Source organism: Chaetura pelagica, unplaced genomic scaffold (assembly GCF_000747805.2).
Source record: "Chaetura pelagica isolate M959 unplaced genomic scaffold, ChaPel_1.0 scaffold188, whole genome shotgun sequence".
Taxonomy (NCBI): Eukaryota; Metazoa; Chordata; class Aves; order Apodiformes; family Apodidae; genus Chaetura; species Chaetura pelagica.
In genome coordinates, this window is record NW_009954196.1 from 532,234 (window position 1) to 544,366 (window position 12,133).

The 12,133-nt window shown below is 40.7% G+C and overlaps 2 protein-coding genes across 2 annotated transcripts in view; both read left to right on the forward strand.

Moving 5' to 3' along the window:
• Positions 1–673: 673 nt before the first annotated feature.
• Positions 674–7,130, forward strand: RSPH4A (radial spoke head 4 homolog A (Chlamydomonas)). The gene is made up of 6 exons (XM_010003173.1): positions 674–963; positions 1,468–1,699; positions 3,333–4,082; positions 5,135–5,285; positions 6,108–6,225; positions 6,896–7,130. Exons 1-6 carry the CDS (start codon positions 674–676, stop codon positions 7,128–7,130), a joined length of 1,776 nt encoding a protein of 591 aa, XP_010001475.1.
• An 810-nt stretch (positions 7,131–7,940) lies between these two features.
• CENPE (centromere protein E, 312kDa) overlaps positions 7,941–12,133 on the forward strand; it is a 35,106-nt gene continuing 30,913 nt past the window's right edge. Inside the window, exons 1-5 of the mRNA XM_010003174.1 lie at positions 7,941–7,996; positions 8,266–8,357; positions 9,868–9,957; positions 10,036–10,154; positions 11,230–11,349. Of these exons, the coding sequence (XP_010001476.1) occupies positions 7,941–7,996; positions 8,266–8,357; positions 9,868–9,957; positions 10,036–10,154; positions 11,230–11,349 (477 nt within the window). The remainder of the gene's footprint in view (positions 7,997–8,265; positions 8,358–9,867; positions 9,958–10,035; positions 10,155–11,229; positions 11,350–12,133) is intronic.

Consider the following 12,133-nt stretch of genomic DNA (forward strand, 5'->3'; position numbering starts at 1 on the left):
TTAAGGCAAATTAATGTTGTGGGTTTTTTAATCAAGCTTTTGAAGATTCATTCTGCTGCTCTCAACAGAAAGTTTGTGGTACCACAAACGTTCAAGACAGAGTATTAACAGCACTTCGTGGTTTATGGGCCACGATTAAAGGAAACAAGCAGGGCTTCAAAATCCTTCTAGAAAAAGAATTAACAACTGGGGCAACTCGCTGGGGTTTCCCCCCTAGCAAACGCACCAGCTCTGCTGGGTAGGAGAAAGCAAAGCCCCTCAGAGAGCCCCACAGCGCCCTGAGGACGGTTCCGTGGGGCCCATAAACCACGAAGTGCTGTTAATACTCTGTCTTGAACGTTTGTGGTACCACAAACTTTCTGTTGAGAGCAGCAGAATGAATCTTCAAAAGCTTGATTAAAAAACCCACAACATTAATTTGCCTTAATTGCTTCCATTGTTTGCAGTAGAAAATGTATTTTGGTCTTCTGCATTTTAGTGGTGATGTATCATGCTGTTGTCATAAATCACAACTTTTTTTTCTTTTAGAAGGAGACAAAGGCTGTAAAATTTGATAATTACTTTTACAAATTATATTCACAGATCCAAGAAAAACAGCGGCGCGACGAGCGGGGCCGGCGGCGGCTGAGGGGCAGCGAGTGCCGTGTCTGGCCTGCAACCCCTGGGACCGGCCATGGCCGAGCCTCCCGCGGAGCAGTCGCCCCAGGCTGTCCCGTGGGAAGGGCAGGAGCCGAGCCCTGGAGAGCCCGTGCAAAGCGCCGACCGTGCTGAGCCGTCTGATTCCTCCCCAGGCTATGAACGTGGGCATGGCCCCTACCAGCCACATGAGCCAGGCTATGGTCTCTATCAGCCAGGGTACAGTCCCTATGATCATCAGATACCCGAGAGCAAGTCCCGAATGCTGGCAATCCAGAATGCAAAAGCCTATTTGCTGAAGAGCAGCACAACATCTGGCCTGAACTTGTAAGTCTGGAAAAGGGACACAGGTGAAATCGATGGGAAGTATGAGAGAAAAAGTAGAGTTGCCTAAAGTGCAAAGGGTTGTGTTAAGAAAGGGAGGGATAGCAGGGGGATATCTATAAAATGGGAGAATATGTTATAAATGCAGGAGTTCATCACTATGTGATACTTGTACGTGTCCAGCATCTTCCAGATTCAAAATTCCTTGGGGAATTTGTAGAGTTCAAAGGGAAACTGATTTGATCAAGACCAAGTTAAAATTCAGCTTCAGCTCCTGAGACGGGTGCGGTATATGCCAGAAATGGAAGATGGGTCTACTCCTAAGTATGTTAGAACCAGGCTAGTTTCAAATCTAATTTCCCATAATGCTCCATAATCCTCTTTCATCTAAATATTCCAGTGTTTTTTCCAAAGCTCCAGGTGATTATATTCTACTTTGGATATTAAAAATGTAACATTCTAAGACTTGTGTATAGTAGGCCTATAATATTTGCATTTATATGACAGATACGATCATCTTGCTAATATGCTAACAAAGGTCCTGGATGAGCAACCCACAAATGCAGTAGACATAATTGAGAATATCAGCAATGATGTGAAGTGGGCTCAGTTTCAGACAAAAATGGACACTCTTCGAGATGAACATAAGGTTCTTCCAACATTTGAAGCTTCAGAAAACCTTAAAGCTTTGTTCCTCAAGACAAATGGAGAAGGAGAAGAACAACTAGAAGAAGAGATTGTGAGTTATTATCAGAAAAAAACACATATATCTTATATATCAGGGAATGGTTGGGAGGATAGCAGGAAGGGAAAGGACTAAGGGAGGAAGTCGTGGTCTCCTTTGTAGTATTGCCTCTCACAATCATATAAATAATTACAGCCATATAAATAATTACATCCTCTTTAGAGTTGAGTTGGTCCCATGTCTAGTTGTGAAGAAGAAAACCTATCTGGTTACTTAGCCGGGGTTTTTTCCTGCAGTAAATTTAATATCCTGAGACTTTAAAATCATAGATGTTCTAGAGGTGATGAACAGAAAGTAAAGTTTACAATATCTTCCACATGACAGTTCAACATGGAATACTGCATCCAGATTTATTTATATGAAAGTGACATTTCTTTACTTAAAGTCATCATCATTCTGGACACCAATTCAAGAGTATTGTGCACAACTCCTACTGTAAAATAGAGAATGGAGAATTTTGTGATCCTTCCAGCTCCAACTGTAATTCCAGTCTGTGCTTCTCCAACTAAAAAAAATATGGTTATAATGAAGAACTACTAGTGTTGAAAAGCTGCTTCTTAAAAAAAGAGTATTTTTCAGTATCCAGTTGCTAATATGGAGAAGCATTTGTACCCAATGATAAATTAAGATAATTCTTATATTAGCCAAGGGAAACTATTCAACAAGATGTTGATTTTTATATGAAGTTACCAGTGTATATTCAAGTGAATTGCTGTTGCAGAATACAAATACAAAACCAGAAGATAGAGTCTTTCATCTTTTCCATTTTTCTTATTTTACAGTAAGAGAATATTATGGTAAAAATGGAAAAAGTAGGGTATTTCAGAAAGGGATTTTGAATTTTTCATACTCCTGCCTATCTTGCTTTGATATAAGAAAGGTGGAAGAGCCAAAGAAATACCATACAAAACTAGGAGTACTTCTTCCAGATTCCCTACCCTGCCATGTACAACTTCTAGTATCTTTGTGTGTGTGATACAATCACCTACTGCCATGAAATGAGAGAAGGGTGATAAAGTAAATGGAAATACTTAATAAAATCTTCATTCTCGGCCTAGTTCTGCTTCCACTGAAGCTAGATGGAGTCTTACTATGGACTTCAGTAAGAGCAGGGACCAGCATTTTTTAAAAAACGCAGGGAGCTTTATGCCAAGGCTTTCAAAAGAACAACATGCACTCCAGAGAAATACTGCTTTTCTGGTGTCTACATTAAATATGTATTATATTTTCCCCAAATGTATCTTCTGCGAACATAAGGAAACACAATGACACTGTGGGCATAAAGGCCCCTTACATAGTTGATGTGACTCAGCACTGAAGTCCTTTGTACATCCTGTATAAGAATTCTGGCTTTCCTTTATTTTGCATTAATTTGGAGTCTGAATTTTCAATCTTGTATTCTAAAGGCAGCAGTTCATCTGTGTTCTCTTCTTTGCCCTTAAAATGGAATTTTTATTTTTTCTAAATTATAATGGAAGATGTAGAGAATGCATGTCCGCAAAGCAGTTTGAGAGAATAAGTGGCACTACGGGGAAGTGAAATACAATGTTCAGTGGATAATATGCTTAGTTTTTCAAAAAGATGATTATACTATTTTTCAGCTTTAACACCTGTTCTTCTTTCCCAGGAAGAAACCCCTCTACCTAATGTGATGGAAACAGCCTTTTATTTTGAACAGGCTGGAATTGGCTTGAGCAAAGGTGAAACCTATCACATATTCCTTGCCCTTAAAAAACTAATTAGTGTTCAACCAATCCAGACCTGTCGTTTCTGGGGCAAAATTTTAGGCCTGGAGAGCAACTATATTATAGCTCAAGTACAGTACCAAGAGGGGGAAGAGGAGGAGGAAGCAGAAGAGGAAGAAGTTGCTGAGGAAACAGGGGAAGAGGTGGGTGAGGTTGAAGACAAAGATGAGGAGAAAGAAGATGAACCACCAAAGTCCACCTATAAGCCTCCACCTGTCATCCCAAAAGAAGAAAATGGGACTGGGACTAATAAATATGTCTACTTTGTCTGTAATGAGCCAGGCAAACCCTGGGTGAAGTTGCCTCCAGTGACACCAGCCCAGATTGTCTGTGCCAGGAGAATCAAGAAGTTCTTCACTGGTAGGCTGGATGCTCCTATTGTGAGCTTTCCTCCTTTCCCTGGAAATGAGGCCAATTACCTGCGTGCACAGATAGCTCGGATCTCAGCGGGAACCCAGATCTCTCCCATTGGATTTTACCAGTTTCCAGAGGAAGAAGGAGATGAAGAGGAGGAGGAGGAAGGAGGAAGAGATACATATGAAGAAAACCCTGATTTTGAGCCTCTTTCTGTGGCTGAATTGGTGGATTCTGGCTCCTCGTGGGTACACCATGTACAGAGTATTCTTGAGCAGGTATGTTCTGGCATAGCTCATGTGGGCCTGGAATACCATGCACATGGGAGTACTTGCAGGGTTTCAGAATGTAACTGAAACTCCTCACCTGCACATTTGAACTAATCACCAGAAATCGTAGTGTACTATTTTTCTACAGAAAATATATTTGATATGTTGCACATATTTACGTATAGCTTTTTTTCTGTAGTTGTAGCAGTAGGTTTTTCAGTGATGATAACAGTATGGAGTTAAGCCTTGATAATAATTTCTTTCAATCTACTATACCGGGTTTTCTCTTTTGAAGTCCATACTTTACAAAAATGTTATGAGTTCATTTTTCTTGGGTAGGATGCTAAAATGCAGACAGCTTCTGACTGTGTGCTAAATGGAACTTATTAGATGTTTTCTTCTGCTTTATTCTTTGTTGCTTGCTTTCTTCAGTGAAACATGCAAATAGAAAAGTTTAAAACCAAACATTGTAAATAAAATTGTAACATAAAATATTTGTGATATCAGGCTAGTGCTTTAAAGAGTTACTGCTAATTTTATGGTCATTGTTGGATGACTTGCTGGCCAGTCTACCAATTCAAGAATGCTAGTGTAAAATAACAGCAAATGGTAGGAAATAAGGTTTAAAACTATTATGAGCAAAACAATCGTTGTAAAAATAAAATCTGTATGCATTAGAATCTTAACAATATTTTGTTATGTGCCTCTGACGGGTAGCTAAATAACAAGGCAGACTTTAAGAGGAAGGAGCAAAGTCCATAGATGGTAGCCTCTTAAAATGGTTACCTAGGAAGGGTACAAACTGAATGGGCAAGGAACTGAAGACTACAAAATAACAAAAACCTGATTACAGAGGTAAGAGGTTATTCTGAAATAGCAAGCAGGGATGAAGGAGGAATGTATTCTGCCAACAATATACCAATTATGGAATACATATTCATCTTGTCTTCCTCCTCCCTCCCCCCTTACCTGTGTGTGCCATGTGCCTGAGACAATTGTTTTAACTTGTATGCTTTCATTGACTATTATGTGTATGTATTATTTTCTCATATCAATTATAGGGTCGCTGTGTTTGGTTTGATCCTTTTCAAAAATCAGAGGAAGAAGGAGAAGAAGAAGAAGAAGAGGAAGAGGATGAGAAAGCAGATGAGCCGGATGAACTACAGCAAGAAATAGGACCTCCTCTTCTCACTCCACTCTCTGAAGATGAAGGTATTCTTCGTGGAGTATGAGTTTTTGATAGCCACTAGGAATGTTGATGTGTAGGTAGTAAATAATTGAAGTTATAAGACTCTGACATTTAATGGGGCAATATAATTTGGCCTTGTAGGGTAAGCGCATTCTTATACAAAAGTGATTAAAAGCAAAATTTTTAATGGTGTTGACATTAAAACTGAAATAAATTGGTTTACTAGTTAACAGTCTTGTGGAGAATAAAGGGGAAAATACCTCAGATTTGTCAAGCTACTCCAAGTTCAAGACAGCTCACTTAATTAAATACCTTCAGCTATTTTTCATCACCTTTTTAGATAAAAAAAAAAAAAGTGTGTGCACATGTAAATAAATACATATGTATGTACACACATGCAGAGATAATCAGATAGGGATTTAGATCCTGTAGCATATTACTGCAGCAAATCATGGGTATATGGGAACCTGAATATTAGATTACATCAATAGTAAATTATTTTTCAACTCTCCATTCTTTGATCAAGATGAAATATAACTATGTAATTTATCCGTAAGTGATAAAAAGTCCTCACAAAAGAAACAGCAGTGAGTACTACTAAGTTTCAGGAACATGATCTTCTCTCCAGGTGGCTCTGATAGCATCCCTGTGCTGCTCACCCATCCATCCCAACTGCCTGCTTGAACACAGTGCCTACATTTATTGTTTCTGACTTGCGGTTCTTCTAGTTTGCAACATATTATAATAATTGCGTGAATTCTGTGAAAGTCTTGTAGGTCCATGTTAAATATTTTGCAGATGCTCACAAATGTATTTATAGGCTGTGTGTGTTTGGCTGCCTCCAGGATTTCCAAACATCCCTGCATGGACAGCTCAGCCTTCTACAAACCTGATCCCGCAATATGCTGTTGCAATCCTCCAGTCTAACCGATGGCCAGGAGCATACGCCTTTGCCTCTGGCAAGTGAGTAGCTAATTGATATGGTTGCATCACAGACCGTATATGCTCAACACAGATACCTGCCTAATGAAGTAAAAGTGGTTTTATTATTAATTCATTCTACTTATTCATTAATATTAGCTATTCTGGAGGCTGACAGAGAAGGCCACTTAAATGTGCACGGCAACAATTAGTATGTATTTAAGACTGAAAATGAATAATTGTTGGAAAGGCTAGCATAAAGTTGATGGATGTAAATGCTCAGTTAGTATGTGGGCACACCCTGGGTTAAAAACCTGTATTACCGAGTTTGTAGCGCTTTTTACAAAAATAGCTACATTCTATAGTTCTAATGTTCATTCGCTCCAACTACACGTGGTACAGTCATTACCTTAATGAGCTTTTAAATAAGCACTGGAGCTGGTGTCAGAAACTGAGCTTTCTTACTAATGTGGAGTTGTATTGCAGTGACAGAGTACAGCCTTAATCATTTTAGCGTTTGGAGATTTTTAAGTGGAAGACAGATTAATCAACAGTTACATCAGTTAAAAATGTGTGCTGTCTTTTGAATGTTTCTGTTTTGGGACATCTGCACCACAGTGACTTTGCATGGCAAAGTAAGGAACCCTGACAATATCTTCCACTGATGTTTTCTCAGGGGAAGAATGTGTGATATTTCACTTTTCTTTCTCAGGAAATTTGATAACATTTACTTTGGCTGGGGTCACAAATACAGTCCAGAGAACCACAATCCCACTCTGCCTCCCCCAGTGCAAGCAGAATATCCCAGCGGGCCAGATACCACTGAGGCAAGCGACCCCACCCTGGAAGAGGAAAGGGCTTTCAACGCTGCGAAGGAAGAAGCCTTAGCTGCAGCTGAGGAAGAGGAAGAAGAGGCTGAAGAAGAGGAAGAGGACGAGGATGATTAAAATGAGGGGATGACAACTACACCATTTTTATTTTACAAATGTAAACATGAATAATATTTTCATAAATGAGCCATTAGTTAGTTGATCTTAAGAGCATGCCTTCTTTTTTGCTTTCTGCAGGCTCTTCTTGCATTATCCTCCGCCTCCTCCTGTCCCCCAGGCCCACCCGTGCTGGCGCGAAGGCGGCATCGTCTCTCCCGGGAGACACAACTGTAAGGGAGCCTTTTTTTTAGAAGGGTAGACAAACATGGTCTGTTGTTTGCTAAACTCACACTGTTTGAGCCACCCACCACACATTCAACTTGTTTTTCTAACCCGTATTTCAATACCGGTATAAATATGACTTTTAAAAAAATAAATAAACCTAATTACTTAAGAATTTCGCTGTTAGGTGTGTAAGCGTACTGTTCACATGCAGCAGACAGCTCACTAGGCTACCGGCTGGGTGCACCGTGAAGATGCTGTCACGCTGGCCGGCACCCCCGCAGGGCTCTGGGCAGACGAGCTGTGCGGCGGGGCAGCCCCAGCGCAGCTCCGCCCCACAGCCTTCCCTGCGCTTCCCCTGCCCCCGGGACTGCGCGGCGGGGCAGCCTCAGCGCGGCTCCGCCCCCGGCCCCTCCTCGCGCCTCTCCCCCGCAGCCGTTGGCGCCTGTACGCGCCGCCGCGGCGTCCGCCCTGCGCGGGCCAATGGGAAGCGGCCCCGGGAAAGTTTAAACCCGGCGGCGGTTAGGGGGCCGCGCTGCTTCCTGCGGCCCGAGGAACAGGCCCGCGTCTCCCCGCCCGGGCGGCGTGTGCGCCACGGCCGCGGGGATGGCGGAGGAGGGCGCCGTGACCGTTTGCGTGCGGGTGCGGCCGCTCATCGCCAGGTGAGGCTCCGTCCGGGCCGGAGCGGGGGCTGCAGCGCTACCCGCGGGTCTCCCGGCTTTGCTGGGTGTTGCTGTGCCCCTCTCAGCGCCGGCTGGGCCCCAGGGGCGCGGGCACAGTCCTGCCAAGGGTGGGTGTGGGGGCCTAAGTTGCGGCGTCTGTTCCCGAGGCGGAACAAACAGGCCTGGGCAGTCTGAGGGAGAGAGGTGCTCGTAGTGAGGGGTAAACCTGCGTGGGGCGGAGTGAAGCTGACATAGTATCTCTTTTTTAGAGAAAATGTTCTGGAAGATAAAGTGTCACTCTACTGGAGAAGCGAAAATAATACCATTTCCGAAGTGAATGGTACAAAAGTGTTCAGTTACGGTAAGAATATGAAAGCAGTTGTTTTATGTTGATGCTTACATGGATCTTGGCTGCTGAACTTGCTCGAACGTGCGCTGACATTGTCATGAGAGTGTGTCCGTCGGGTGTGCAAGGAGCCCACCCACCCGCAGAGCGGAGGTGTTTGCTCCAATACCCAGTTCTGCACAGAACAGGGAGTAGGGTGGTATCCCATGAGCAGGCTCGGTCTCCCAAAATGCAAGTGCTACTTTCGTACCTGAAAACGTGAGGAAGAGCTTTATTTCTAACATTATTCTTTCATTCACACATGATAAGTCAACTAATTCCTCTCTTCCATTTAAAGTGATAGTGCTCAAACATTTCACTACGCACTCTCAAAGAGTAAGGGGCTTGTTAGTAGGGGTGCCTCTAGCCTGTGGGTGGGTACTTCAGCATGCTAATAGCTCATTAATATATTAATACAGTGATTTAAATCACTCTGATTTTCCCCCAAGTGCTCAAGGCTGTATCTAAAATAAGCTGTGGCGTGGGCTCTCCATGCCCTTTATCTGTCCAGCAGGTGTCCTGCAGGCCTGTCTCAAGGCTAGGCTGTTGACTGCTTGGGCTGTGATTTTCTCTAATTGGAATCTGGTTTTGTTTAATTCTTACTATTTCACTGTTACCTAGGCCCTGTTTTTATTCTGCTTGTCCCTTGCTTTCTCTTTTATGTGATTTGTCCCCAAATGTGATTTTCACCCTTCCCCATTTTACTTATTTCAATTAACTTACATCGCTAGCATCAACAATGACCTTAAGTTTTTGCAACATCCCTGAATTTTTTTTTCCAACAACATAACTTTGAAGGAGTGTTTTTGGGGTACCTGGGGTTTTGGTCATTACTGGGAATGCACTTTTGAAGTCAGCTGCCTGGTGGACATTGCTTTCTCCATTCTAGTACATGCTATAGAGTGGTTTTGGAACACACAGGCTGAATTTCTTTTCTAGGCCTAGTCCAGTGCTTTAGGGAGATGGGGTGGGGGAACACAAAACTGAAAAGTTCCTAGTGTGGATGTTACAACCTCATCCTTGCTTTGTCTCTTCCTACGGATCCACTCGCTCGTTAATCTGCATGTAGCTACCACAAAGATTTCTCCCAAATTATAGATTGAATAAAATCATGGTCCAAGCTAGAAGTTCAGCAAGTGTCCTGTCTTGTCAGATTTACAGTCCTCATAGATAAACTAAGATTAAATGGGATGACTGTTTAACTCTGTCAGTGATTCTTAGTTGTTTTTTTTTACGTGTCTGTTGTCTGTTCATTGTATCTTTCTTGGTTCTGGGTTTAGTATTTCTTTTGCAAAAAAAATTAAATAATTAATTAAAAATGCCTATATTAGTAGTGTCACAATAACATTCTATATTTGAATTATCCTACAAATAATCTGCTGCCCATTTATTTGATTTGAAGTCAGCAATACTGAGTTGTACAAAACCAGCTTGTTTTTGATGTGCAATACAATGGATTGACGTGCTGTATTTTGATTTTTTTAAGATCGTGTCTTTCACTCAAGTGACAATACTCACCAGTTATATGAAGGTGTAGCTGTTCCAATTATAGAGTCAGCTGTGCAAGGCTATAATGGTAAGTTTTAAAACTGTGTTTAAATCTTGTTTATAATGTATTTCATAAGTAATTAGCAAACTTTAACTATCTTTCTAGGCACAATTTTTGCTTATGGACAGACTGCTTCAGGGAAGACATACACAATGATGGGAAATGAAGATTCTGTGGGCATCATTCCTAAAGCAATTCAACATGTTTTCAAAGTTATTTGTGAGGTGAGCAATTCCATAACATTGAAGTGACTGAAAGGACTAGAAATATTTATGACTGTTACATAAAAATTATGCATAGTATCAAGGAGCTTATGAAGGAAATTAGTTTATATTGGGCATATGTTGTAGTTGCTTTGCTAGCCTTGCAAATATGAGCAGTTTAAAAAAAGGTAATGAAACTCTTAGTTCGACTCAAATCAGAACAAAACTGAGAAGTGATTTTTAAATTTGCAAATACACTGAACCTTGATTATATGTATAATAGATACTTACTCACTAACGTGGTCCATAATGTATCATGAAGCTTTGTGTTCTGCTCTTTTAGTACTTTAAAAATGTAACGGTATTGAAAACCTCTTTAGTGAGAAGAATAACACTAAATGACAGAATGACACTAAATTTACTTACTTTAGGCTTTCAAAAGAGTCATAGGCTAATTTCTCAATGCTAATAGGAAATAAGGAGAAGGCATAAGTTATAAAAGTGATTTCCAAAACATCATGTGCAGAGCACTTGCTTCTGCCTTGAGGATTTTGGGTAATTGTCATCAGTTACATGGGAAGCACACTGCTCCTTTGAGAAGGTGCGGAGTACCTTAGGAGGTCTCCAAAAGAAACTAAAGACAAGAAAGCTTTCCAATGGTGCTGTAGTCCTTGAATCCATTCTGCAGCCTCTACTCACTCCATCCTTCCCTACCAGGAAGGCAGGACAAGAAGCAGCAGCAAAGCAAATCTAAGCAAGTGGAGAGAAGGCTTAGGTACACACAGAAGAAAAGGCCTAAGCAGGAGGAAATTAGAAATTGAAAAGTCATTTAAATGGGAGGACTATTGTGATGCTTTTGTAAGGCAGTTGTTTTTTTTAAAACCTACTGAAAGTGCTATACCATTAATGTAGCTGCAAAGTGCTGCCATAGAGGAAAAATGATTCTTTACTGATAGGTGCTCATGTGTGAATAGGATGGGAGAGTAAGAAATCTGTGGAATGATCTCTGAACATATACCTTTGATTCAGAATATTTGCATTTAAAAGTGTTCACTGATTAGTCTGGTATTTGTTTTCTTTTTTTTCTGAACATTAGATTCCAGATAGAGAATTCTTGCTAAGGGTTTCTTACATGGAAATCTACAATGAAACCATTACAGATTTGCTTGGTGATATGAGGAAAAAGAAGCCTCTGGGAATTCGTGAGGATGTTAATGTAAGTGTATGTTACATGGTGTCAGTATTGTATCTGCTTGGAGTAAAAGGAGATGTGTAAAAAAAAAAAACAACAACTTTCTGAGGCATGTAGTTGAAAGCTCTGCTATGTCAAATTGTGTAATTGTAATCTTCAGTATTAGCATAAGGACAATTGATTCAGTATAGTAACAACTGTGAAGTTGGGCTTGCTGTTGCTGGTTTTAATACTTTGTAAATGTATACTTAATCCCTTAAGTTTTCCAGGATAGTATATTTTATTTAACTTTGGCATTGGGAGTAGTCTAACTAATGAAACTTCTACAAACATGACATTAAGTCTCTATGTTAAAGCATCAGAAGTTATCAACAGAGAGCTACTTTAATACCATCTTCATGTCATCTACAAAGTACATATACTTTTCTACTGTAATAAAAAAATAACCTGCAGACTAGAACTATCCAGTCAGATGATCAGTAGGGGAAAATAAATCTTTATTAATACATCTTCAGGTTCTTGATACCAAGTTTTGTAGCAAATAATAAAAGCTTGTGGGTTGTTTTTTTTCTTTCAATGCCCTCAATGAACAATGCTTTTAGAACAATGGAAGAATGAAGATTTATCAGTTGTGTGATTATGGCCTTATAACATTTACTGACTGAAATATATACTCCAGGATTCCCTCAGAATACGTCCAGAAGGACATTTCCCTCGACAGTTTTCTTTTTAGAAATCTTTCTAAGTCTGTTTGGTTCTTGTGCCATTAGGTAACAGTTCAGATAAAGGTCTCAACTTCCCTGTTCCT

Bases quoted from the DNA above. Each gene is read 5' to 3' on its own strand.
- RSPH4A (XM_010003173.1), top strand. From the start codon at position 674: ATGGCCGAGCCTCCCGCGGAGCAGTCGCCCCAGGCTGTCCCGTGGGAA. The intron at 4,083-5,134 runs GTATGTTCTGGC...TATCAATTATAG, and splicing joins TACAGAGTATTCTTGAGCAG to GGTCGCTGTGTTTGGTTTGA. The intron at 6,226-6,895 runs GTGAGTAGCTAA...TTTCTTTCTCAG, and splicing joins TACGCCTTTGCCTCTGGCAA to GAAATTTGATAACATTTACT.